At 38.1% G+C, this 27,289-nt stretch overlaps 1 protein-coding gene across 10 annotated transcripts; it reads right to left on the bottom strand.

Annotated features, from left to right (window-relative positions):
• Positions 1-810: 810 nt before the first annotated feature.
• On the bottom strand, positions 811-26,885 carry SECISBP2 (SECIS binding protein 2). Of its 10 annotated transcripts, none has more exons than XM_021530416.4 (18): positions 26,819-26,885; positions 25,564-25,709; positions 23,541-23,733; positions 21,364-21,493; positions 20,790-20,944; positions 19,509-19,596; positions 16,460-16,608; positions 15,782-15,940; positions 12,990-13,091; positions 11,542-11,661; positions 10,239-10,371; positions 7,631-7,800; positions 6,739-6,877; positions 6,171-6,300; positions 4,208-4,428; positions 3,314-3,468; positions 2,666-2,867; positions 811-1,882 (listed from the first exon to the last, which is right to left on the bottom strand). In XM_021530416.4, the coding sequence occupies exons 1-18, from the start codon at positions 26,858-26,860 to the stop codon at positions 1,773-1,775; spliced, it is 2,544 nt and encodes an 847-aa protein (XP_021386091.3). In that variant the 5' UTR covers positions 26,861-26,885; the 3' UTR covers positions 811-1,772. The 10 variants fall into 10 exon arrangements, with proteins under 10 accessions (XP_021386091.3, XP_021386093.3, XP_021386094.3 ...); XM_021530418.4 differs by having other exon boundaries at positions 19,515-19,596; XM_021530419.4 differs by having other exon boundaries at positions 20,820-20,944.
• Positions 26,886-27,289: the final 404 nt, after the last annotated feature.

Raw genomic sequence — 27,289 nt, 5'->3', positions numbered from 1 at the left:
GATGTGACGCCTTATAGTAAATTTTTTTATACTCTAAGAACTAGAAATAAATCCCTAAGATTGTGAACAACCTCTGAAGTTCTATGCTCTTCTACAGTAATACAAAATAGAAAACATGGTCAAAACCCAAACTTCTTTACCAACTGGTCTTCATTCCATGCAATGACTGGGTTTATCAGTGCCAGAATTTTAGATGTGTACCCAAGTGCCACAGGTACAAATTAATAAATCACAACTTACCTTTGCATCAAGGGTATATATGCTGGCCAAAAGCATGTTTTGTCACTGGGATCTACCTTTCACCCCCAGTTTCCATTTAAGATTAGAAGGAACTAATACAAAAAAGATCATCATCATCATCATAACAGTGCATTTCAGCATAAGGCTGGCTCCCCTTGTCAATGTTCTTTCCCAAAAGTGACATTTCAAATATCACTAAATTCCCACAAGATGAGCTTACTTAAGTCACAAGCATTCTTTATAGAATCAGTGTATTGTAATAGATTTTATACAATTTATAATCTACAGAAAACTGTTTGCATTTCAAAATTATTTGAAGTTTTTTATACCATTTCTATCATCACAAGGCAGCTACTTTCCAAAGTATTGCATTATAAATGTTGAGTATGGTGAAGCACTTGCAGAAACACCTCAGAGATGCTGAGCAGCATGTGGCATCTGTACCACCTTTCAGAAAAGCTGACACAAGTTGTAAGTGCATCCCTCCAGTTACTTTCTTTAGGCTTGTCCTCAAAAAACAATGTATACAGATCATTCCTACTAAGGTGTTCCACCACTACCATAAGCACATTTTGTTTTTAAAATTTTATTTCCACTAGAATACAAACTTCATTTCTTGTAAGATATAATTTTTTCTATTTAGATACAAACTGGGATTGCTGAAAAACTCATAGATTCATATACCAACAGAACCCCAGACAAAAGGAAGGAATGAGGAGTCTCAGTAAGGAGATGGTACAGATAAGCAGGCTAGCACATTTTCTGTCCTGCAATATCCTTTAACTTCAAAGCAGGATGTATATGATAAACTACTCTCAGTAGCAACAGAAACATCAAGTTTATAAAAAGTCTAAACAGAGCACATTCACTTCAGGAATTTCAGACCCCTGTAGTCTGTGCTATCTCCTTCATATCTGATGTATGATCCCCAATGAACAACACAGAAGAGCTAACTAGGAACTTTGCCATCATGGCCTTCCTTAATTAGTTTAAATCAAGATACCTGCGTCAAATTAATTTGTTGCTGACTAGAATAAAGTGACATTGATAGCAGCCTGTCCTTCTGAGCAGGCTTATGTAGAAGAAAAACTAAGAACAAACCTACAATCAAACAACAGCTGAAGATCTTTATACAGGAATTAAAACTTAAGGGCAATTCTCCTTTAGCCCCTTCTGGGTCAAGGAATCTCTTCCAGAAGAAAATTATTTTTCTCTGTCAGATTCTTTTGATACATTCTACCCCAAGAAATCAATGCTCGTCCATAAAATCATTAAAATATGCCAAGCCAGCTCAAGTGGTTTGGGGCTACAACAATTTGGTGTTGTCATCTGCTATAGTAATCGGAGAAACAAAAAAATACAGAGACATTAACCAGTGCCTCATGTGCTCCAGTGTGTTTTTTGTTTAAAGGGATTCAGAACAGTTTGCTTAGCTAACTTCAGGTATTTGTTTAGATTATGTTATTTTTGCTGCCTTCTTCCTAAGGATATAACAGAAAAAAATTAAAAGCCCAATAGAGCTGGATCTGGATTTACTCTTGGTCTTCCAAATTCAGTATCGCCATGTCAGCAGTTGCACTCTTTTCCAATTCCAGTGCATATGGGTTATATTCTTCTTCAAGTTTTCTCTTCCAGACTTTAACTAAGGATTATTGGGAGGGGAAAAAAAAAAAAAACCAAAAACAAAGAAAAAACAACAACCAATATGTTACCATTTAATACTTGAGGAAAAACTTAAAATGAAAAGTCAACCCTAATTTTTTACTTCACTTTCAAAATAAGTGCTGAGATCAGCTGACACACAGGCATGCTGGCATTTACATTATGCAACATCAGATGACACACCAAAGAACAACTAAGAGTGATGGGGTCCACTGAGCTCCTGGTGTCCAAACTCTACTCGAGTAAGGCTAACCCTGAAGGTGCTTCCAACTTTAAAAAAAACAGTAAGTGTTCAAAACTTTCTATGTACAATACATTGCACTGTCTGTTGACTTTAGAACAGAGCTGGAGGAAAATGTTTCTACAAACCAATGCTTGTGGTCAGGAACATGCATCTCAAATAGGCTTCTATCTACCATAGTCATAGAGTATGGACATCCACAGTTAATCTTAAAAGGATTTTTATTTAAATAGAAATATAGAAATATAAAAATAGAAATATAATTAGGAGCTCTGTTAAGCCTCCTCGAGCAAAGTAAGTACAGTGAGTACTGCCTGCCATTTGTAGATTTCAGGGAGGAATCGTCTTTAATACTTTCTCAGTAAAAACTGACTTCAGATTTATAAAAAAAAACAAGAATTTGCCCCCACTTTCCCTCCTTACTAACGACTACAGCAGATGTCATTTGTTTCAGTGAAAATCACAGAACTGATGAACACTGTAAATAAAAATGGAACAAAATCCAAGTCAGCAAATACTTACTGTAATTTGGTACATCCTCATCTGAATCCTTGGAAGATGTTTTACAAGTTTCTAACAAGCCATTTTTTTCAGTTTCAAGAGTTAAGATGCTGGGTTGGGTTTCTCGTTGTCCTGCTTTAGCTTCTTCCTCTAAAGCTGCTATCATATCTTTGTAGGCCTTCCTTGCCTCTGTTGTCAGCTGTACCATTCTATGAAAATGGTCCTATGGCAATATAAAATACAAGAGTTTAAATCATGCACTAAGTTTTAACATCTCCATGAAAATCTAATGAGTATTCCTTATTCAGAATGTGTAGGTTCATGTATAAAAGCTGAGCAGCTTTGTATGTATGAAGGCATGAAAGACACAGCGTTTATCAGCATTTATAAAAACAACAGTTCTCTTGAAAAAAATCATCAAGCGAGGAGATAAAGATGAAGATGTCAGAAAAAGACAGCAAGAGTAATTTTTTAACAGTGCTGACTGCCTGTACTTCTAAAACCAGTTTTTCATATAAGCAATGTGTATGACCTGTGATGAAGAGTGTAAGTCTGCAAAAGCAGAACAAACAAAAAACCCTTAAAAATCACAGTATCTTCATCTCCTCTTCCAAGTCAAAAGTGAAGCTTTTTGAAGGAAAACACATGAAGTGACTTATTTCAGCTTACCTGAGCCCCATCATAACTGAAAATCCCCACCACACTCACAGGCACGGCTTTGTTCACGCAGCGGCCCAGGGCCTTGCGGTTGAGGGCAAACACGAACGGGATGTTCTGCTCACAGGCACAGTCGATGATGTTGTGTAGGGTCTCGTCCAGCCCACCTGCAGCACACAACACAGTCAGGCTGACTGGAGCTAAAGAATCATACTGTTAACACATGGCAAAAAATATCCCAAGATTATGAGTGCATTCTGAAACTATACCTTACAGGAAAAAAACAGAGACCACAAGTAGTGTTGAATATACATTTTTAATGGACAACTTGACATTTTTTTCTTAATTCTTAGTTAGCATTAATTTTAGACTGCTTCTGTTCCATGTTTTACTATATATGTAGTACAGTCTAATGTAGTATCAAAAAAGACCCAGATGGTAAGGAATTATTTAAATGACAATAATTACAACAATTACAATAAATTCATGCCAATAATGACAATTTTTAGGAGACTATCACTAGTGATTTATTGTCAGTCTGCATTCTAGAAGATTGATACAGTGGGACATTGTGACAGCAGAGCTGGCATCAGCAGCCTTTGGATTGTCTCAGTTGTGCAGTGCAATTTTTGTGCAGCAGCAGAGCAAATCCGTAATTAGAGAGACCCTAATCTCAGGTAACTTCTCCCAACCCAGACAGTCTTGACTCAGCTCACAGTTCAGCTACACGGCAGTAAAGAATTGCAGCAAGGAAGGCAACTTCATATGGCTGGATTTCAAAGGATACTCAAATAAATTCCTCCAATAATAATAATAATAATATTGCTGTTAATATACTGAACCTTCTTTTTTGCATTTTTTTTTTTTAATTAAAGACACTTTTTTTTTTGTTAAGAACTTATTTACCCTTTGACTGAATCTTTTCACAGTTAGGAGATATGATGACACACTTCAGTTTTTTCAGCTTCAGATGTTTCAGAACTTCTCTAAGACCCATAACAAGCCTGCGTTTTATCTTGGCCTTTACTGGGTCTTTCTGATACAAACGGTCTTGGAAACGAACCAGTTCTTTTAAGAGATCTGTCACACAACTGTCAACTTCTTTACTAAGTACCTGGCTGCAGTAACTGGAAGAAAGGAGCAAAATGGTTAGTCACTAAAATTACAAATATGTAACATTTAAATATGTAATACATTAAATATACATTTAAAATTCTATTCTATGTCTTTGTATTTTTTCTGTTTCCACTCCAAACACACTTGTAATACACACAAAAACAAAAATTTACTTCTTTTTAGTGTCTGAATATTTGAGAGGAAGAAATTTTGTTCCTTATGTTGTTACCTGGCTTCTTAATCAAACCATATTAATATACATATATACATGTACAATAAGCCTAATCTATCTATATATAGATATATATATTTCAAGAACTAGGTATGTGCATATATTTATGGGTATTTATTTTGACATATATAAATTAAAGTACAACAACCACAGTACAAAAAAGTACATCTAACTTATTTCTGTTAATTCAAGGCTATGTGTACCAAAGATGGAAAACTGGATCACATTCCTCCTCTCTACATTCATGTCTGTCATCCTTTTCCACTTATCTGACTATGGATTTGTGATGTTCGTAAGGAAAGGGTACAAAACTATGTAATTCACCCTCCTAGGGCACTCTGGGGAAGATCAGAGTTAAAAATTATTTCACCCCACCCACTTTTACATAAAGAATTTTCCAGTGAAGACGGATATGAAAAAGAAAAACTAGAGAGGTATCAACTGCATTGTAAACAGAAAGAATTGCCAGTGGCAAATTCACATATGATAAAGAGATCACAACATCTATCCTGAATCTTAAGAGATACAATTATTTCCGAATGTTATTTAGGTTACAATAATTTTTACTTACTATTTCCTACCAGTTTCACTAAGTCTTGAAGACAGATCTACTGGAACTAAAAAAAACTGACTTAAAGAAAATAATCTAAGCTTTGCTGAATACTCTACATCCTGTAAATTGAGTTGTCCTTCACATATTCAACCCAAACTGTGTTCTCAGTAAAACACTGTTACATAAACACAAATTAATCAATTTCTATTGCAATTAAAAATTAAATTAAGAATTAACATAGCAGGAATGGTTGTATCACTATTAACCATTACTATGACATGAACTGCATAAAAGCCACCAGTGGTGGATTTGCTTTATGGGAGGGGAACTAAAAGTTAAGACACTGCTTTCCTCAAGAAACTGTTTCAAGCTTTCATGACTGGATCTCTGATCTTTTCACATGACTATTTTAACTATTGTGAATTCACACGACTATAATGACTATTTCTTTTTTCTAAAGAAACATGTATACACATCATCTTAAGCATTTAGCTGAAACTGCACACAATACTCCTAAGTATTACCTTTATTTCTTTGCCAGCTACAACATAAAACGTCATCTAGTTTCTTTACATTTTTGCCTTTTGGTCTGGCAGTAGAAAACCGAACTACAATTAAGAATACTATTTAAGAAATAAAGTAGCACAGGTAACAGTTGAGCTGTTGCCCCATTATTTAATATAAAGTACTTATATTTTAACAGCAGTCTCTTTTCATTCCTTAGCCTCTAGTGAATTTTTTTTTTCTTCAAGGAACATGCATTTTCAAGTGAGAATCACAAAACACGCTAAGTTTATAATTTCTTTGTGTGTCAGCTTACAGAAAGACTGAAAGAAAAAAATTTAGTGCCTTCAGTCTAAACTCCAGGTAGTTTTGCAGAGACTACAACTGGATTACTTTGTTTGAAAAATGTCACTTTGGTGGTATTGTGCAAAACGAGCCATGCCATCAGTACAATCATTACTTACTCTCTAAAATTCCTGCTGTGGATTTTTGGAAGAGTGGCAGTTAGCTGCTTTGTAGTCACAGAACCTTCTTTAGATTCCTTGATCCCCGTGTGCTCCAGAAACCCTTCAGCAACTTGTGCTACTGGAACAGCTATAGTGTAAATCAAGATACTTTGATTGAAAAGACAGCCCAAATGCCTTGTGAAGAGATTAATCTGTCAAGCATGTATGGAAGTACCTTAGTATTAGAATAGTCTATGGTACTAGGGAAACAGGTATAACTTTTTTCTTTAATCTCATAGGTTTTTTTCTCTTTTCAAACCTCATTAATTGCCAAAGGTAGGCAGGAACTCTCCTTACAAGATATCAGAAAACCAACAGGCACAGAAGTGTGGAACAGTAATCAGAATCCTTATTACTGATTTCCAACTTTGGCCCACTTTACAGTCAAGATAAGCCTGAGGTCAATCTCAGAAAACTTGGGAGGTTGCAGTCTTCATTTGGCAGGATTTAGTACTTGTTTTCTAAAGTACTAAATGTGCTCAAATTTCCAGCTACATACTGTATTACAGGTTTCCTCAAAAGATACCTGCTTGACTATCCTGTAGAAGTGTTGCATTCTCAGTAACATTTCCTTCTGTCTGACAAATGTTATCTTCATCTTTCGGTGCTGCTTTCTGTTCTAACAGGTGCTGCTGTTTTCTTTGTTCTCTTTCTTTCAGAATAATCTAAAATATGTATCAAAACCAAACCAACTTGATGTCATGCAGATAACAAAGCATTACTCTTACCACATATTTACACAAAAACCATTTATAAAGAGGTTCAGCACTAGTATCTGAAGTTTACTATTCTATTTGCACACAAAAACAAGGAAAGATAATTCCTAAATTTACATAGGAAAGGACTTTTACCTTGATTACCAGTATATAGGCAGAAAATAAAATTACTAGGGATAAACTACAAGGAGAGAACTAAAGTTAAAAAAACCCTTGTGTAGAAGATGTGACAGGAAGCAAATGAACAGGCAAAGAGGAAAGACACAACAGACATCACCAGATGGACCTAACACCTGTTGCTGCAGAATCAGCTACAGTTCTGGGTTGGAAGAACACAGAAACATTAAATATCACCTCTGTTTGATCCATTCTCCCCAGTCCACCAAATAAGCTCAACTTTGCCACACCAAATAATATTTCTTTGCATGTTTTCCTGTATCAATGATGTGTGGACACTTCTGTAGTGGCACTTTATAATCTATCAATTAATTCAAGGGAGAAAGTGTATTTTTTGGAATTTATATATGCCATTTAGCAAGACTACCCTCTTCTACCCCTCCCCTCTTTGAAACCAAGCAAAGTTAAAACTGCATTCAGCCAAGTGGACACTGAGATGCAGATGTCTGTATGAGAGGGCTTAACAGACTCCCAGAGTAATATATTATCCCATAGTTTTACTATTTAAGATAAAAAAAAGAGGACCTTTTTGAGAGGTGTTGGTCTCTTTGCTTTAGGTACTTCTCTCTGTTTCCCTTTCTTTACCAAAGGAGCGCTGGAATCCAAGGGATTGTGAGGCATCTTTCCTTGGTTTAAACGGTGACTTCGCATGGCGGTAGCAGGGTCTTTAGATAGCAGTGGAACAGCACCACCAACTGAGATTTAAGAAGAAATTTGCATCAGACAACTAAAATGAATGCCTGAACTATAATCCAATTTCAAGTTTAAGATTGGTATACACATATTAAAATTGTGTTGCTATCCTGTATCATCAAACTGTTATTTTGAAAAGATACTCCTTACAAAAGACTGCTGTGTCCCCTACTTCTGTTATACCCCTGGAATCACAATCTGTCTCAAAAGCAGAATTTGACCAAACACTGCAGTCCAAGCTACCTTCAACATCATGCCATACCATCTTGGTAAACCCCACCCTTCAAGAATTTCTGTGTTTCATTGTGGTGACACTTCCTCCTCCATTGATTCCACACTGGGTTAAGATAAATACTGAGTAGCAGTAATACAGATTTTAGATTTACTTGCTGTAAATAAACTTAAGCATTTATGCCTACATTTTGTTACACTTTAAGGAACCTAGATGAAATTCACTTACAAATGGGTCATGAGTAATGCAAAGCTACAGCTAAGTCTCTTTTGCTTAACCTGCAAAGCTCACTGAAGATGTCCACTTTACTTGCATTTTTTCAGAGGGTTTAGAGCACAGAAGCTTTAAATGACTGGATAAATGGCTAAATCCTCCACACCATGACCTCATACCAAATAAACTACTCTTCCTCACTATCAGTAGGAACTGCTGTATCCTGTAGAGCACTTTGTCAAACTTCAGTTACCTGCAATATAAAGCAGTTCACATTAGCAAGTCAACTGAGAGGATGACTAAGTAAGTATCAGTGGAACCAGCTTGACACTTCCCTCTCTGACTCAGGCATCATCTCTCCCCTGAACACACAAAAATATTCTGGCAGCTTGTCTTAAGCCATCTTCATTTACTGCTTCCACAGTATTTATATGCAGCTCCTCCCTCACCACATGCAGTACTCTTACCATGAACAGTTTACACCACAGAGCTGCTAAACTGATGTTTCTTTTTCGGCTCTGTGTATCAAAGGCAAACTCAGAACACTGCCAAAAAATGTGCAGCATAAGTGGCTACAAAAATGGAAGCTGGATTTGCAGCAATAAATAATCATACATCCCACAGACACATATTTCCTTAATGTGTACACGATCATTTCAAGTTCACAGTTTTCATGTTCCTAAACTTGATGACTTTACCAGTATTACCTATCATGTGAAGTAGTAACTGGAATAAAAACAACTGTCTGTGGACATACTCCTTTCCATTCCTGTTCACTGTCCTCTTCTTGGTAGCAGAGGTCAGAATGATGCCACACTGCAAACTGAAGTTGTACTTTGGTACACACCAAATCAATGGTGTACTAAACATTAAAACAGTACAAAGCTAAAGTAACATCAGCCTTTTGCTCCCAGGATACAAACATGACAATTTCTCTTCTGCATTATATTCAGGCACAGGAATCTTAGTATTAGAAAATGGGTATTTTGACCCATACCTTTGTGGCCCACCATCTACTCATCAATCCACACACTGTATAGTTTTATAGAAACAAAACTGGTTATTAGCATCTCTGCAGCATTAAGTCTGATTCACCCAAATGAAAATAAAAGGAAAGTATTTTAAAAAAGCATCTCCTAAGTTCTCTCATCTTAGTGAAGGAAAATCTCACCAATGCTAAGCATCTTGAGCTTTATATTTAAAATCTCAGCTATCACATTAAGTATTGTGAGATGAAATCTCTTGTGATTAGATCTCTTTCTGAAATAATTACTAAAAAAACCTTTGCTGAAATAAGAAAAATTTTACTATTATTGAATGCTACCAAATATAATGGTTCCTTTTGCAAAATATACACCAGCATAATCAAGATTATATTTTGACCTATAATGAGAAAGACAAGGGCTATTTTCTCCTGCTTCTATCATGAAGAACTGAAAGATCCTCTGCATTAACAAAACCTAGCATTTTGTTAACATCAATTATTTCACAATTAAGAGGTATGTCAGAACTCATCCTTTGGCTTGTGCTGCCTGACTCTCGTAAAACCTCTGTGCTTGCAAAGGAGCTTTTTCAATCAAGCCTCAGCTCCGTGATTTCTAGCATCAGAGGAGATGTAAGAAAGCCTTTGTTACTGTGCAGCTCCTTCCTGCCTGTTTAGATCAGAACAATAACACATTTACATAGGGGAGAGCAAAAACCTCCAAAAACATTGGTATTTCTGCCAAAGCAACATTTCAATCGTGCCTCGTATTTATACAAGGCATTCTTTCACAAAGCTGTGTTTCTTTTTTTGTTAAGTCTTCCGTCAAACAATTCAGACTGCCATGCTTTTTAAATTTCTTTTTAAAGAACCTTAATGTTCTCTTGTATCTGGTGAACTGTGCTCTTGCCTGCATAGAGATCATCACAGATCAGAAATCAGACTACATTTAATGTCTGAATACTTAAAAACAGCTTAAGGTGAAAGAAAAGAAATTTCATAGTAACCAATACCTGAAAATACCACAGGTTTAGGAGACTGTTTTGACTTCTCTGTTTGCTGCTTCTGCTCCAAGACTGCAAGCATGCCACCCAAATCCAACTGCACTGGAATTTGACTCTTCTTACCACTGCTCCTGGATGTTTCCTGAAAAAGTTCAGTACCAGTTAGTAATGCCCTCCACTTCAGACTGTAAAGACCATTACTTTTTATGGTATAATATGCTCTTTTAACATCTTTATCCACAATACTACTGATCTTTGATGTCACTCAGTGACCTTTAAATAAACATCAACTTTAATGTCCAAAAATATTAAAAAATCAGAATAGTTCAGGTAACTTTAAAACATGCTACTGCAACAAAGCATAAAGTATAGTCTTCAATAAAGGAAGGCCTTTATGTCAGGGCCTCACTTTGGTTCAGACTGTCATATACCTTTGAAAGAGATAAAAGGCTCATCAAAATTTAAAGTTTTCTTAAAATTATAGAAAAACTGTGATTGTTCCAGAGTATGTGACTGCAACACATAAAAATCATTATCTCCAATGTCTCACTAAAAAGAAAGGTCATCATCTTTGCACCAGCTCCTCATAAGCACTCATCTTTTTCTCTGCTTTGAAGAGAAGGCAAAAGCCATGATCCATATTTAATAAAGCAGAACATAAAAAGACTAAAAATGAATAGTGTGGTGAAGGCTGTGAACAAACTACCAGAGCAAAACATGACTGCCAGATTTGGCACTTTTAGAAGTCTCGTTTGGCTCTTTTAGAAGTCAATCAATTGATTGTAATTTCTGTTACAAGAGGGTTACAGAACATGACCTCCTCAGTCCTCAGCTGGGATCTCACTTTGAATCAGAGCTGTGCCAGAACCTACTCAGCAACACGAAAATACTTCCTGACCTCACTTGGTGCTCCATATTTCTCCTCCTTGCCCCAACACAGGGGGATCTCCTTGCCTCCCTGTTCTGTCAGAACTACTTCTAGGAGGTTCCCAGCTACTTAGAGCAATCAGTATGGACTGGATTTATGCCATGATTAAGTAAAGCAGGTGAAAGGAAAATTCCTGATATCTGAAACCCACAGATATTAATGAAAAATTTGTACTTTTCCTTTAACATTTTATCAAGCCTTGGAGGTTGGCAATTATTACCAGTGATTGCTTCTAATTAGAGATTAGAAGAGTGACCGTGTCACTTACCTCAAAGTATGAATGCAGAATCTCAGATGAGCATGGACTTAGTCTTATATCTAAATAGGCTCATTTCCTTTGTCTATTTTGAGTTGTGAACTTCTCTTCAGTAGGAATTCACTTACCTGAGTTTTCTTTCTTTCTAAGACAGAAGATGAAGCTTGTTTCCCTGACTGTCCATCCACCTTGGGAGTTTCATCCAGAGAGGGAGACTGACTATCACAACGCTCTTCAGAGAGATGGCTCTTAGGAATGTAAAGATAGAAGGTGACAAGGAGGAAGACAAAATATATAAAAAGAGGACACAAGGGAAAGGGTTAAGATGATATTAAACTCAAACCAAGTGCACCGTCAGCATGTCTGTGAATGACACCAAGCCAAGTAGGCTTCAGGGAAGTCCTTCAGGGATGGGATGCCAACCAGAATGATGGATGGCATTCTTTACAGTATTGAGGGATGTGCCTGTGTGAAACTCATGAAGTTCAGCAAGGCCAAGTGCAAGGTGCTGCACCTGTGTTGAGGCAACTCTCAGTACCAGCACAGGCTGGGATGAGCAGATGGAGAGCAGCCCTGGAGAGTATTTGGGGGTGCTGAGGGTGAGAGGCTGGACATGACCCAGCCATGGGCACTCCCAGCCCAGAAAGCCAAAATGTCCTGAGGTGTGTATAAGGAAGTGTGGCCCGTGAATTGAGAGGAGTAATCATCTCCCCCTACTCTGCTCTTGTGTGCCCCTGCCTGGAGTGCTGGTCCAGTTTTGGGATCCCTAGCACAAGAAAGACATGGAGACGTTACAGCAAGGCCAGGGGAGGGCCACAGAAATGACCAGAGGGCTGGAATACCTCTCTTATGATAAAAGGTGGAGAAAGTTGAGATTGTTCAGCCTGGAAAAGAGAAGGCTCTGGGAAGAACATACGTGGCCTTCTAGAAGGGTGACCATTCATTGGCTGCCATACCACTTAATCACATTCATGGGGCTTTTATTTTCAGATTTGGAAGAAAAAAATAGCAAGGCAGCTTCATTTTCAAATATTTATTACAAGCACAGGAATCATGTCTCTAAAGTTTATGTAAGCTTTGAGGGGTTATATCCCACTTATGTCTACAAAGCTAAGGGGTTGCTTTCATCTGAGTTTCATGTATGTACAGCACCTTTCTTTGTAATAAATCTTTTTTTAAGCAACTGCTGTGCCTTTTGCTACTCACTCCTCCTTGTCAAAGCTATTTACTGCCTCAAACAAAACAAACAAGGGTTTTGTTTGCTTGTGTTTGGAGGTTTTTTTAAATCACTAAAATTCACAGGGAAATAAAGCCAAGGACCAAAATTTTTAGTAGCAAAATTCATTTCAAAGCAACTGAAACCTGGGATTTTACTATTATTATTTACGCTACTTGCTTTAACAGAACAATCACATTTTCAATCCTTGCCATTTATGCTTAGGATTCATCCACATACTGAATGCAGTTCCAAATTAATTCCTGAGATTTATTTTGCTCATGTAAAAAAACTCAAAAAAACAAACAACTTGGATTCATAATTGATATTTGAGTCACATAATGTCGCAAGATTACTTACTTCAGACTGCTTTCTGACTGCAGAAGTAAAGGCTGGTTTCTGAGGTCCTACCCTGTTTCTCTTATCAGAAGCAGCTGCCAGATGAGGAAACTCCTCAACATCCTAAACAAATAACCCAGATGATGATTTCATAAGAATAATCAAGTCTGTATTTTCAAAACTTTTCCCACACTCCAACAATTTTCTCCCCGCTTATCAAACATTTATCGTAATTTGTTCCACTGTAACAAAAATTCAGAAGGCAACGGTAGTGCAACCAGCTATGACAAGTACAGCAATGGTTAAATCTTTCATGCAGCAGCTAATTCAGGGCTGAAACAGCTCAGCTTGTAACAGAAACGCTTCCAAAAGCAGCTTGTTATGGTTGTCAGTTGATAGAAATCATTAGAGGTAAACAGCTTCTAAAGGAATGTTTTTCAAATAATTTAAAAGCCTTGCAAACAACTTCCCCCTTCTTCCAGTACAGTCTCCAGCTGTGCAATTCCGTCCTTAACATGTGAGTGGTGAAGAACTGAACAGGCAGTATGTACTGGAGTACAGAAATAAACAAATAATTACTCAAATGATTATGGCTTACACACAAGAGGAAGTTTTATTAGCAGAGGATCCGTTGTGCAGAATCTGGATTATCAAGTGCTGACAGGCTGAAGTTTGGCCTAGACTCACCATCCTATATCCACTGCCTCCATCATAATGATCCCAATCCACCAGCTAGGTTTTTGCTTCTCATCCCACTTTCTGAGAGGCCTTTTTAGCTGTGATACAGTACCACTGAACACACCAAGACCTTTGCCAGACTGAAAGGCTTTATTTAAACACCCCAAGCTCTAGCACAAGGAGTGACACACTTTAACCAATGAAATTTTGAAGAAGCTTGCAAGTAAGCCAAAAAGCAACTGAAAGGAAGTGAAAACATATTTCACAAATACACTCTTTTCAGCTTAGATGCTGTTTGTCCAATTGCTTCTGAAATGCAAACAGATTTCTGACATATGCAACATCATGTAGCAAACTAAATAATTAAAATGTAGCACTCAGTGAGAGGTTACACCTCCCTGTATTTGTTCTTACCATCTGTAAGAACATCAAACACTAGGAGAAAGGTCAACTTCCTTTTTATTTTCTTCCAACTGCTATACTGCCATTTAGCCATCTCCTGTATATACTGAGAAGTCCTAATTTTGTTCAGTCTTGCCTCCCACAGAAATTGATTCATACCTTTGATTATTTTTGGAGCCTTTTGTCTATCTTTTTTAGTTCAAATATGTGTATTTTTTTAAGGAATGGGAGGAACATAAGAAAACAAAATCCACACTGTATTTAGATCAGACATGCCCTGAAATTCTATATTGTCATAATCAATTTTCCTTTTTATTTTCCTAGCACTGTTTACATGTCTGACCAATACGACTAACACTGACCTGATTATCAACAGCACCTTCAATATTTAACTCACGGAAGATATCGAGGTCAGGACCTGCCAGTGTGTATGAAATGACAGGATTGGTTTTCTCCAGATGTATCCATTTACGCTTATTAGTCATGTCTATAAATGACTGACCTATATAAAACTAGAGAGCAATCCAATATATGGCTCTGTTGAGCTGCTGCACATAAACAGAACCTTCTTAAACCTCCTGGGTGCCCAGAAGCTCCATGTGTGTCATCTCTGCATGGTTTATTATTTCAAGAGCATCATACAAGCATCTAACCCATTTTTCAAACTGCTGAGGACACAAGAATTACCAGCAAACTAGGAGGATCAGAAAGCTTTCCTCCACTGCCACAACAGATGCTGCATCCACATCACAAATTGCAGTGCAATATGTGTGTCTTGCTCCATCGTTCTATGCAATTTCTTTCCAATTTTGATTTTAACAGTCCCAGTACCATTCTGCTATTTTCCATGACTTCTGCCATCCTCTTTCAATTTAGAATGCCCATTCATAGCATACAGCGTTTATGGTAGCATATAGCAAAAATGGGGATATTCTCCTGAAGAAAGAACTAGCACAACTTTGGTTTTACCCATTTCCTCTAACAAAGAGGTCTGTTAATACACATTTCTTGTGCCATTCCTGGACAAGGAACCACAAAGTAAAACCACATAGACATAGTTCTGCTTCATGTTCCACAATGAAATGCACAGAACAGAAGCCAGCCAGGAAGGCTTCTTTATGCTGTCATTTCAGAGTATTATTACACCAAATCAAACATGTAAACCAACACATGCACATGCTGTACAATATTAGGCCTACAATGAAGCACTGTTCAACCACATACCTGCAGCACTCCTTTAATGTGGGAGAAGCTCATGCCTTTGCAATACTGATACACAAAAGTATCAAAATACTAATATACCTATTACAGTTACATGAATTTGGAAGGAAACTGAAATTAAAAATCAGAAATGTAAACACTGTCAGCCGCTTTACACAGAAATTGCTCCCAGCTGTGAGACAACTAGAATTGTTATACTGTACCACAATCATTAAAACCATGGTACACTGTAGCACCCAGTATATTATTATAGTCCCCATACCCCAAGCAATAGCTGCTACAGAATATTTCTAATTTAGGAAATTGTGCTCACCAAACGTGTAGTAATTTAAAACTACAACAGTTTCCTACCAGTAACCTCTGACAAACATCTTAATTGAAAAAAAAAAACTGTATCAACATCCCCTACAAATAGGATTTGAACTTAAATTTGTACAAAGCTGTGTTAACATTTAGTCTTCTAGTACACTCATAACACTTAAAGAACAGCAACAAAAACTTATTCAGTTTACCTCAATCTTCGGTGGTTCCTGTATTGTGCTAGATTCACTCTGAGGTCTTTCTACATCAGTGGGTGACTTCAGTTTTTTCTTCTTTTTCTTCTTTTTTTTCTTCTTTTCTGACCCTTCTTCAGGCTCAGTTTCACTTGCAATATTTTTTGTTTCTGACTGCTGCAAAAGACCATAAGGCATGACCTTTAAAATCTTTTTCAGTATCACCTACCAAAATATATGCAATGACTAGTCTTACACTACTAAAGGATATCTTAATCAATTCAGGCTGGGTCATTTAATCAGACAAGGAAAATTCAGTATCTCTTAGAAATTCATAGCTACAGCAAGAATTCTACAGTTGCAGCCTGTTACCAGAATGTATCGGGACTACTGGGATTTAATTAGGAAACATTAAGCCAAATAAGGCAAGAGTTCCATGTTTCATGTCTTATTCTGAGAGTCAGGAATTTGGAAAAAAAAATCAGCCTCAAAGCTGAAAGTTCTTATTCCTAGTCTAGGACTGTCTTTTTGATATCCTGTGATTCTTTTCCATGACGAGAAAAATTCTAGTAAGAAGAAGCTGCTTTCATATCATCTTTTAGAAGTGGATACTGCACAGAGCCCAGGGAAAAATGGCAATAAAGAGACACAAACACAGTGACAGGCATTAGTTGAGAGCAGAGAATTCTCAAGCACCTTTGGTTCACTCTCCTGCTTCCCTTTGCCTCTGGAAAGACCTTCAGATGGTGGTGATGAAACAATTTTCTTTGGGGGCTGTGAAAGTACCAAGGCCCAAGACACATGTGGTTGAGCAGAGCCATCTGCAGGAGCTTCAGGAAATGACACTGGGAAAAAAGTAAACACAAAGATGTCTCAAGAATAGTCCTTAAATACTCAAAAGAAAAAAGATCAGTAATTAATTAGTCAAGGCCTAGAAAATTAAGCAGAGCCATATTCTTTCTGAGGAAGGACTTGAATAAAACATACATTTTATTTCTCCAGCAAGCTTTCCTGAATTTTAAGTATTCCATATACTGCCCAACACTTTACAAATAAACAAAATTAACTGGTATTTGGAAATCTGTACTGTATCACACTAACTCCACACTCTGATGATCATCTTCAAAATACTGAAAATTCTGCTATGTTTATATACAAAACTCCTTTAATATTTTTCCCATAAAGTCATGTAGCTTTCATGCAGAAGGCCACATTGTTACTTTTCACTTTCTGAAAACTTCCCAGTGCTACAGGCATACAAAGCAGCTGAAATACTTCCTAGTGTGCCTCAGTGTAGAGGAATGTCACTTACCACTAAGATGTATCAGTATTTTGAAAGACATTTTGAAAAACGCAATTAATTTTGTAAATATTCCTTTATCGCTGTCAAAGCAGGATGGGAATGAGAAGACTGCTGAGAGTAAAACTCCAATTTATTCAAATGCACTGCTCTTTTATACAGAGCTCTGTGAGGATCAATTCCACTGGTCCTGAAGTGAAAACAACCCACCCATTGGTGCAGAGTGCTTGATGCACAGTGATAGAACTCAACTATAAACAATGTCAATAACAAGAGAGATAAAGAATTATTTACATTCTTTCCCAGCTCTTTCCCAGGCTTCTGCCTGGATAGAAACTCTCAGTTTCTCTCTTTGACTGAATCTGAGACCCACATTCCTTACATGAAGCAAAGATAGAACACAGTCTATATTTTTCTTAAGAGTGAGAAAAACTTCCCTGAACAATAAAATAGCATAATGGGTTTAGATGGCTAAATTTTGGTAGCAGGGCGAGTTTGCAGTAGCTGCTGTGAAGAGATGGACACGGCCAGCCCCAGACAGCTCCAACACAGACCTGTGGCCAACCTCAGCTGGGCCCACTGCTGGTTTTTTCTCAGGGATAGGAACAGACAATAGTATATAACCAAAAACTCCCATTATCAGATGACTTTAAAAGTTCTGGAATAACTTTATCTTTAGAAAGCCCTTCAAGGCATTTCAGCAGATTAATCTGTCCTCTTTGAATCCTTACTGAAGTTACAGGGAAGATAAGGACCAAACTGTTCAGACTGGTGCATGTCTGTGTATGCACAGAAATTGAGTGAGAGGCACTCAGACAATTCAATCTTAATGTATGTGATGCCTCCAAGACAGTCCTGATTAACAGAATTTTTTCACATGAAACTAGCCATGTGATAGTTGTAGCAATTAAAAAAATATTTTCATCCCCACAGCCAAACAACAGGTAAACAAGAACAAAAAAAAAAAGTCCAAGGCCACCCTTCCCCTCACAAATTCCCAAACAAAATGAACAAGCACAAAAAAAACAGGGAGGTGTTTCAGCATCATGGTTCTCTTAACAGAAATAACATAGGACATAGAAAAATTTTAGGTACATGCTAAACTCTGGGGTGCCAGCTATTTATAACAAATCTGCATATAAAGACTAATCAATATCTGTCTCTCATTTATTCTTGGAAAAAAATCTACATATGACTAAACAGGCTTCCAATAACCAAAACATGTTCCTTTTCTCACCTGAAACAACATGAGAGGCAACAATAGAAATATTTTCTCTTGAGTATCAATGACACAACAAAATGGGACTTAATACTGGAGACAGCATTCTTCACTTTCCCCTGCTCAGTATTGGGGCCAGTCCTGTGCAATATATCCATGATCAGGATCAAGCCAACAAGTTCACAGATGACAACAAACCAGGCAAGAGTGCTTTTTGTTAGGAAGGTAGGAAGGCTCTGCAGGGATATCAGGACAGGCTGGATTGATGGGCTGAGGCCAACTGCATGAAGTTCAGCAAGCTGAAATGAACCTGTCCTTCAGATTGTCACAACAATCTCATGCAGTGCTACAGACTTAGGGAAGAGCAGGAGAAGTGCCCACAGGAAAAGATCCTGGGGATGCTGGTCAACAGCAGCTGAACATGAGCCAGAATGCACCCAGGTGGCCAAGAAGGCCAGTGGCATCCTGGCCTGTGGCAGCAACAGTGTGGCAGCAGCACTTGGCAGTGAGGCCACACCTCGAATGTGTCCAGTTCTGGGCCCTGGACATGGAAGTGCTGGAGCAAGTCCAGAGAAGGGCAACAGAGCTGGGAAAGGGTCTGGAGCACAAGTCCTGTGAGGAGCAGCAGAGGGAGCTGGAGGTGTTCAGCCTGGAAGAAAAGGATGCTCAGGGAAAACCTGAACACTCTCCACAACCACCTGAGAGTTTAGCCAGGTGGGGGTCGGCCTCTTCTCCCAGGGGACAAGGGACAGGGAAAATGGCCTGAAGTTGTACCAAGGTGCTTTCAGATTCAGATTCAGATTCAGAACATTTGGAAAAATTTCTTTACCAAATGCATTATCAAACAGTGGATGGGCAGCCCAGTGTAGTAGTTAATTCACTGTTCCTAGAGATATTTAAAACGTGGAGACTTGGCACTTAAGGACATGGGTTAGTGGTGGACTTGGCAATGTTAGTTACAGTCTCTTCCAAATTAAATCGTTCTTCAATTCTAAAATTCCAGATGATGAAATATGAGCAAGAATGAGCGATAAGTGGTCATCTCATTTGAAAGAAACTGATACAGCGTTATTTCTGTGTTTTTTTTTTTCTTTTATAATGAGCTTGCTCCTATATTTTTTTCTACTTTACACATCAACAGCTCCTCAGAACACTTTAGTTTTCCAAACTGCTGAGATACAAGCAGTTAAAAATGCAGGCAAATAATTTTTGTTTTAAGAACTTACCCCTACCATCAAGTGAAGAGGGAATTAAATTGGCTCCTGCTTCATCTGAAGCTTTTGGTGAAGCTTTGCTTTTTGCAGAAGTATCTTCCTGCAAAACAGATGGTCAGGTAACAGAAAAGGATTAAAATCACTGACCTAAACACAGCAAAACACAATAAACCACCATTAACTAAAAATTCTCAAACCATCTACAGATAAGGGCATAAGGATCTTTGTGGCCTTTTTGTTGCTGATCTTAGTGGAACCATCATTTCAGCCCTATGGTATTACAGAATTTGAGGAGGTGTCTCTCCACTGGTGTACAAGCAAGATTGTGCCTTATTATATTTTACAAAAGCATAAAGACAATGATCTAACAATAAACAAGAAAATATTTTGGTATTTCATGTAGATTAAAAATAAATTCCATCTCAAACTCAAACAAATAATGAAAAATGACACTCAAGGGTTAGCAGAAAGGTGTTTCATTACAGACAGTTTTTGACTCAGAAGAATCAGAAATATTATTCTGTTTGGATCCTTCAGAATTATTAATCATTAATCACTACTATTTGATTAAATATATGTGATACACTGCTGAATACTTCAGTATTTTATTTAGTAACAAAAAGGAAGCCAAAGAAATAAAGAATAACATTCAACAATATTTCTTCCCCTTCTGGAATTTTCTTAGTTTCTTATTTTTAACCTTCCTTATTTTAAAGAAATAGTCCTTATTTTAAAGAAATATTTTCAACCTTTCTTATTTTTTTAAAGTTTCTTATTTTTAACCTTGAGCAGAAGCCAATTAAGTACAACAACACAGACTTTTTTTTTTTTTTTTTTAATGTGTGGAAACTATTGGATAAGTGACTGTTCACTTATTTCCAGATGAAAGAGAAAACAGTAAGCTGCTAAATACAGGAACATAATGTGGTCCTTACAGGCAATCTGGACCATACCATACATATTTACATTTATTTCTGGTGTCACCTTGCTTTCCTCTATCTATGGCAGCACAGACAAGGAAAGCCCATGAAGAAAGAGTAGGAGACAGCAAGAACTGGCAGCACCACCTAGAAGAAGAGCCCTAAAACCTCTAGCTCTGAACTCCCTTGCTCGCAAGGTATTTAGATAGGTCTTAAACTGCCATACTAAATGCAAAATACTTGTATTCATAATTATTGTATTTTTGACAAGTTTTATTTTTACAAGTTCTGCAACATGGGTTATCCTTGGTGTCCAGCAGACGAGACAAATTTGGTTGACTAAGGACACAGTGTTACTTTCCACCAAACTTACTGGTGTATTTTTATGGTGTACACTCAGTACCTCACTGCTTCCCAAACTCTGTGACTTGTGGAAATCCAGAATGCCAGCTTCAAATGTGGGTACAGGATGAGACTCTGGTTTTGGAATTGCAGTTGACTTCTTGTTTGTAGCTTTATTGAACCTGTCTAAATAAAGCATGTAAAGCCTAAGTAATTAAACTTGCTTATGATCATTTCTAAGTATGTTTTATACACTAGTTAACATAACTGCAGTAATTTTCACGAGGAGTGTTGCTATGCACAGATCATATTAAATAAAAAATCTAGCAATTATAATCAACATGCAAATACAACACTGAACAAGCAAGTGTAAATACAGATGTTTGTTTTAGAAATATTTTATATCAGTTTATATTAATTTGCTCAATCAGGAAAGGCCAGGTCACAACTCCTTCTCAAGAGAGTCACAGAAAAGGGTACAGAAAAGGGTATCTTTTTTCTTAACTATTCTAGATTTAGAAACATAGTCACAAACTGCAGCATATTACACAGACACCCATTCCACATCTATTCTATGTACTTATAACCAAACAACATGTTCGTACCTGGCTTCACAGAATCTCTGCTGCATGTAGAAGTCTGGAATGAAGTCCTGTTCACAACTCTGACAGAAGCTTCACCTCCATCATGCCTTTTTTTGTCGAGTTTTTTCTCACCTTCTTTTGATCTCCTCTGCTGCAAGTATTTGTGACATATTTACTAAGTTTTACTGAAACTTCGTAAAGCGAGCAAGTTTGCTGTGAGTTACAGTTAACCACCTCTGTACCTGGAATCTGACCATCAAGTTAATACAAAAATAAATAGTTTATATAAACAGTATACCATAACCACAGCTAATCAATAAAAATACTAATAGCCATGTAGAGCTATGGTATTTAATTTCATCTACCTTGTTCCCTATGCTATTTTAGCATATATTACAGCCCAAGTAAGATGGAGATATATATATAAATATATATATATATATTTATATATATATATATATATACTTCTAGACAACTGCATTTTTGAGAACTGATTTTTTAATCAGAGCATTTCCAATAGTTTAAAATTGTTTGGTATTAAATTATCCAGTATGATCGTCTAAAACAAAATTTCTTCTACAACAGGGCTAAAATTTTAAAAGTATGCCCTCTTTTAACTAAACTACATATCATGGGCAAACTGTTCAAGACTGATGTCACAACATCCAAAAAACTTGGAGTAAAGTAGTTAGAGAAGTCACAGTTATGTGAGCCCTATAATTCCCCCATTCTGCACAGTTATGAAAATCTTATGATTTTTCCACAAAATACAGTTTGGCAGAGCTGGGCTTAGAAATCAGCAAGCAAGGAACAAGCAGAGGTTTGTATCTATGCAAACAACACCATAGTAGCCTAGACAAATGGCTGAACTCTGATCACAGGATGCTGGACTAAATTCAGAGGACATTTGACAGCAAAATTGGTTCCTTGAGTGGGAGGGCAAGGCATTTATTGATACCCAAAGGCAAATTATTAAAGTGTTAGGATACAGGATGCATCTATTGAAAGATGCAAAAATAAATCACTTATCTGAAACTCACAAAAGAATATATGACAGGGAAAAAAGACAAAAAGACTATAATAAACAGTACAAGGCCCCTACAAAGATCACAGAAGTCCTCCCAGAAGCTCAACTAAGTTTTTTCACATTATATCACTTGTGCTAATGCTGAGCTCATCCTCTCCCCAAACAGTTTCAGCACATAATCCTCTTCTCAGCAAGAAAACAAACAATTTTAGGTATCTAGACTTTGTACCTTATGTCTAATAATGCATGTTTAGGACCTAGTCCATACAAATCCTCTACACAGGCTTGATCACAATGAAGTTACTTAGGTCTCTACCTAGGGAGTAAGGTGCAGCAAAAGGATATGACTGCAGAACAGATCATAAAAAACTGCTGGAAACAAAAGCAGTTGTACAAATCTAAGAAAACACAATGTCTAATCCCGGAGGGAAATGAGTTTAAAATACATCAGAATTTTTTCCCTTTTATGTTTTAAGAGGTTTGTCTATTTTTTGTTTGAAAATATTTGCAAGTTTCAGGAAATTTATCCCCAAACACACAGAGACAAAAATGACTGAAGGTATTTACAGAACACTGGTATATTTCTGACTGAAAAAGACTACATTTCTAACATGAACATTTCTTCCCCCTCCCCAGCAGCACAAGTTCTTCCCTTCCTGTGGATTGTTTTCAACCTGCAGTAAGTCTTGAAAATCCTTCAACAACAGATGTGGTCTTTGACTCATCAGTTAAACAGATGATTACAGATACCAGGTCTGTCTTAAGCCAGGCTAATGGAAGCTGCCACATGGCTTAAAAAAAAAGCCTTTCTCCCCTCCCCACAAGCCCAAAGAGTGAAAAAAGACAGCACAGCTCACAAATGAACAGTGCTCCCCACCTCCTCTCCCACAACTTTAGATGCTTCTTTCTGAGAGAAAAAAAAAAAAGTTATTTCCCTTCATGTTTCAAAAATGCTGCTTGAAAAATTCTATTAATCTGAAGTGTACAATTCCATGAACTTTTTGGTATTCTGAAGCTGGGGACACTACACTACTATCCTTTTTAAATGCCATTGATGATCACTACAAGAAAGACAAATGATTCACTTTAAAAATATGAACCAAACATTTATAAAGACTGATATAAAGTAAGAATTTAATATTAATTTTTAAGAAAACACAAATTTGCTCACCTTTGAAAGACTCCTACTTTCTTGTCTGACTGGATATGTTTGTTCAGCAGATTCACTGACTACTCCTGAACCATTATAGAGTGTTGAGTTGTTAGACTGATACTGTGAGCCAGCTACTGGATACACATTTGCAACAACATCAGGTGAGTAAGAGCAGCCAGAGTATTCACGGAAGGCAGGATCTCCCAGAACACTATGCGATGGATATTGAAAAAGAAATGAAAGTCATCCTGTGGCAAGTCTTCAGCACCTACTTGTTTGCATTGACAAACATATTCCTTGTTTAAAGAATTTGTTTAACAAGAAAGCTCTAGTTCAAAAGAAAACTATGTCATGTTATTTCAACTAGGTATTTACTAACTGCTACGGACTTATTTAAAAACAATTAATTTTGTTTTGGGAAAACATGTAGTTAATCAAGTATCTCAAAACACACGTTTATCCATTTCCAAGTGTCAAAGCTAGTCTGCTCTGCAGTTATAGTTCTCATGCCTGTTCAAGGTTACTTGGACTCTTCATGCTTATTTTCAGTAAGCTTTTTCTTGTAAAACAAACCAAAACCACAGTGTAAGGACATGACATGCATCACATACTTGACTGCAAAAGAACAAACATTAAAACCTATATTAAAATGACAATAACAACGTGAAAGTATAACTTTTTATGGAGTATAAAAAATGTATGAAATACAATGCAGAATTATAAAACAATAATTAACAGACCAGCATGTAACCATCACAATTAATGAAAACACAACATGTCCGGGGCATGCCTCTTTCCCTCAAATGCATGCTCAAAAGTTCCCTTTCAATTTCCTTCTATACTTTGTCCAGAAAATACACAGAGTTCAGGTTTGATTAGGGAGAACAGAAATTTCTCAGTTCCAGAAAGTTGCACTCAGTTGTTAAAGCTGCTCTCCATGAAGCTGCTAGCCTCAGAATTTTGTGTAATGACAGAGAAACTTTCCCATAGATACAGAAGACGTCAGATAACACACTCCGTACTACCTGCTGCAATTCTGACAGAGTGTAGTCAAAACAAGGCTTCTCATCAGTTTACACACAAAGAAGCAATATGCCAAATGAGAGTCAACTGTAACTATGTCTCAGTGCCAACAAGGCAGAACACTCATTAGAAGACTACTGTTGTCTGGGTAGTGGGTTTTTTTTTTGTAGTAATTGATTTCATGCTAATGCTGTGGGCTTTCTCTAATGTACAGAACAGGCCATACTCACCGCAATGTTAAATTTCTAGTACAAATGAAAATAGGTTGAAAATACTAAAATTTCCTGTAGGATAAAATTATGGCCTACGATGATTGTGTTCACTAATGCTCTGAATTTTTAAAGAAACACCATTAACTCTGCAGCAATTGTATAATCAATCCAGTGAGAGAACTATGTAACACCACCAGATTCTTACAAGACTCAATTATTTCCCATTCTGCTATGCAGGCTTTTTTTTCAGTTTGCTCCTTATAAAGTATTTTTTGTAAGTCTACCACAAATACCATTCTTCGACTCTAATAGAAAAATCCCAAAACTTGCAGAAACCTCTAACATTTTTTAGTAAAACTGCCTTTCTGGAGATGCACAGGTTGTGGAGATCCAGGAGAGACCCCATATAGTAAATATTTTACAGGTTTAGGAACCTTATTAAAGAATCATTTTACTTGTGTACAACTACATCTACCTCAACCTGGTTGCAACACAACCATTTTTTCATCCAAAGATTGGATTCAGCTCCTTCCAAAACACACAAAAACCAGACCAATCATTACAGAACACCAAATTCTCCTTAACACTCTGTAACAATACAGACCCTTGTGAACAAATGACCAGGTACCTAGTATACACCCAGAGAACATAAATGTAAAAACTTAATCATTAAGATAATGCAGAAGCATTTCTACAGTTGGACTAACAACATATCGGAACCTTTAATCTTACTTCTTAAGATACTCAACATCCAAAACCAGAAGGTTAAAATCCCCCAAGAAATAAGATTAATAAAATATACATACTTATCCAAAGACGGTTCCTGAACAAATGGGTAGCATGTAGTTAAGTACCTAGGAAAGACACATGCTTCTGAGGGTTCTGACCATGCCACAGTTACCGCCGCATGCTTTGGAACAAATGGTTTGACCTCTGCTGACAACTGGATGCCCTGAGAAACAAAACGTTTTTTGGCTACGTGCATTTGGAGATTAATGTTATGTAAGTGAAAAACACTCAGTCTCGTGGGCTTAACTGGAAAGGGTTAGTTTGCTCTCTTTTACCAAAACATGCAAAACAACAAAGCTCACCAAAAGGAAATGGAGAAATAAAGTGAAAATAAAACCAAGGAATTCAAAGAAACATCTGACTGCTCTGTAAAGTCACTTAATACCTTCATTCATCATTAAACCCTCAAAAAGGTTAGTTATGTAAAGGGGAGAAGCCTGCTCTAAAACAAAATGCAGTAAGTGCAAATATACAAATTCTTACTTCATATTTTAACAGTAGGAACTAAAATTCATAAATATACTAGCAGTACTGTTAATCAAACTCTGCAGCGTGTACGTAACAGTAATGACTTTGTGCACATCACCTTTTAAGACTGAAATGAACACTTATTTTATAGCCTTCCTGTTTCTAGCACAACACAAATTTATTAAGACAAGCTTTCCATTTGTTCTGAATTGCCATCGATTTAAACTGGATATGTATATATGGAAGGACAATGAAATGAAACTCTTAGTATTTACTGCCATGTCATCAAAACATGCCGGAAGCAACGGCGAGCGCGGCCTGACCACCAAGAGCCCTGAACCTGACCGGGTGATAGGTCCATGCGGTAACAGTGCCACTAATGGTTAGAACCCGGTCAGCCAGCCTTACACTGTCCGGGATGTACCTGTCCTTGCAGCCGACCCTCCACTTTGAATGATTTAAGGTTTCCATATGTGAAATCACTGGGAGTTAATGTCTGGAGCTGCCCGTCCCGACCTGTGGGGAGCGACTCGCTGTGCTGCAACCTGAGCGATCCCTGCCCCCGGCTGTGCCCTTCCAGAAGGACTCTGCCCCAGTCCCGCACCGCGGGCTGATCCAGGGAGCGGCGGGAGTCGCCCTGCCCGGGGACGTGCTCGGGCCGGGCTGCCGAACGGCCCGCGGGGCGGGGAGCGGCACCGAGGCGCGGCCCGACGCGATCCGCCCTCGGGCGGCTCCCGGAGAGCGACTCCGCGGCGGGAGGCGCCGGGGAGGGGCAGGGGACTGCGGGCGCCCGGCCGCCCTTACCTGGCCGGCGCGGCCCGAGCGCGGCCGCCGCTGGGCCGCCATGGCGCGGGGCGGCCCCGCTCCCGCCGCCCGGCGCGGGGCGATGACGCCGCAGCCGCGAGCGCGCGGCCGCGCGCGGCACGGGCGGCCGGGCCCGGCCCTCGGGACGCGGGCAGCGCCGGCCGCCGCCCGGGGCTGCAGGGAGCGCGCCCCGGGCTAAGCACGGCTCAGCAGCAGCTCACAGCAGCGCTAGCGAAGGCGCTTGCTTCAGACTCGGGCAGGCCCGGCCTAGCCAGGCCTGGTCACAGCAGCACTTGAGACAGACAGTTCTAGCAGCTTTTGGAGGAAAGACCACGAGGGTTCTTCTCCTCCAAACTCTCCAGGTTACTTACTTGGTCTGTCTCCTTGACACACGAGCACATACTTTTCTTGTGTGTCGTTCGATGAAGGCCCTGCTTTTGTTGGCCTTCCAAATTGTGCACAACCATGATG

This window comes from Lonchura striata, chromosome Z, assembly GCF_050655825.1.
Source record: "Lonchura striata isolate lonStrDom1 chromosome Z, ASM5065582v1, whole genome shotgun sequence".
NCBI classification, from domain to species: domain Eukaryota; kingdom Metazoa; phylum Chordata; class Aves; order Passeriformes; family Estrildidae; genus Lonchura; species Lonchura striata.
Note: the sequence above shows the minus strand (reverse complement) of the source record. Positions and strands in the feature narration are given on the sequence as shown.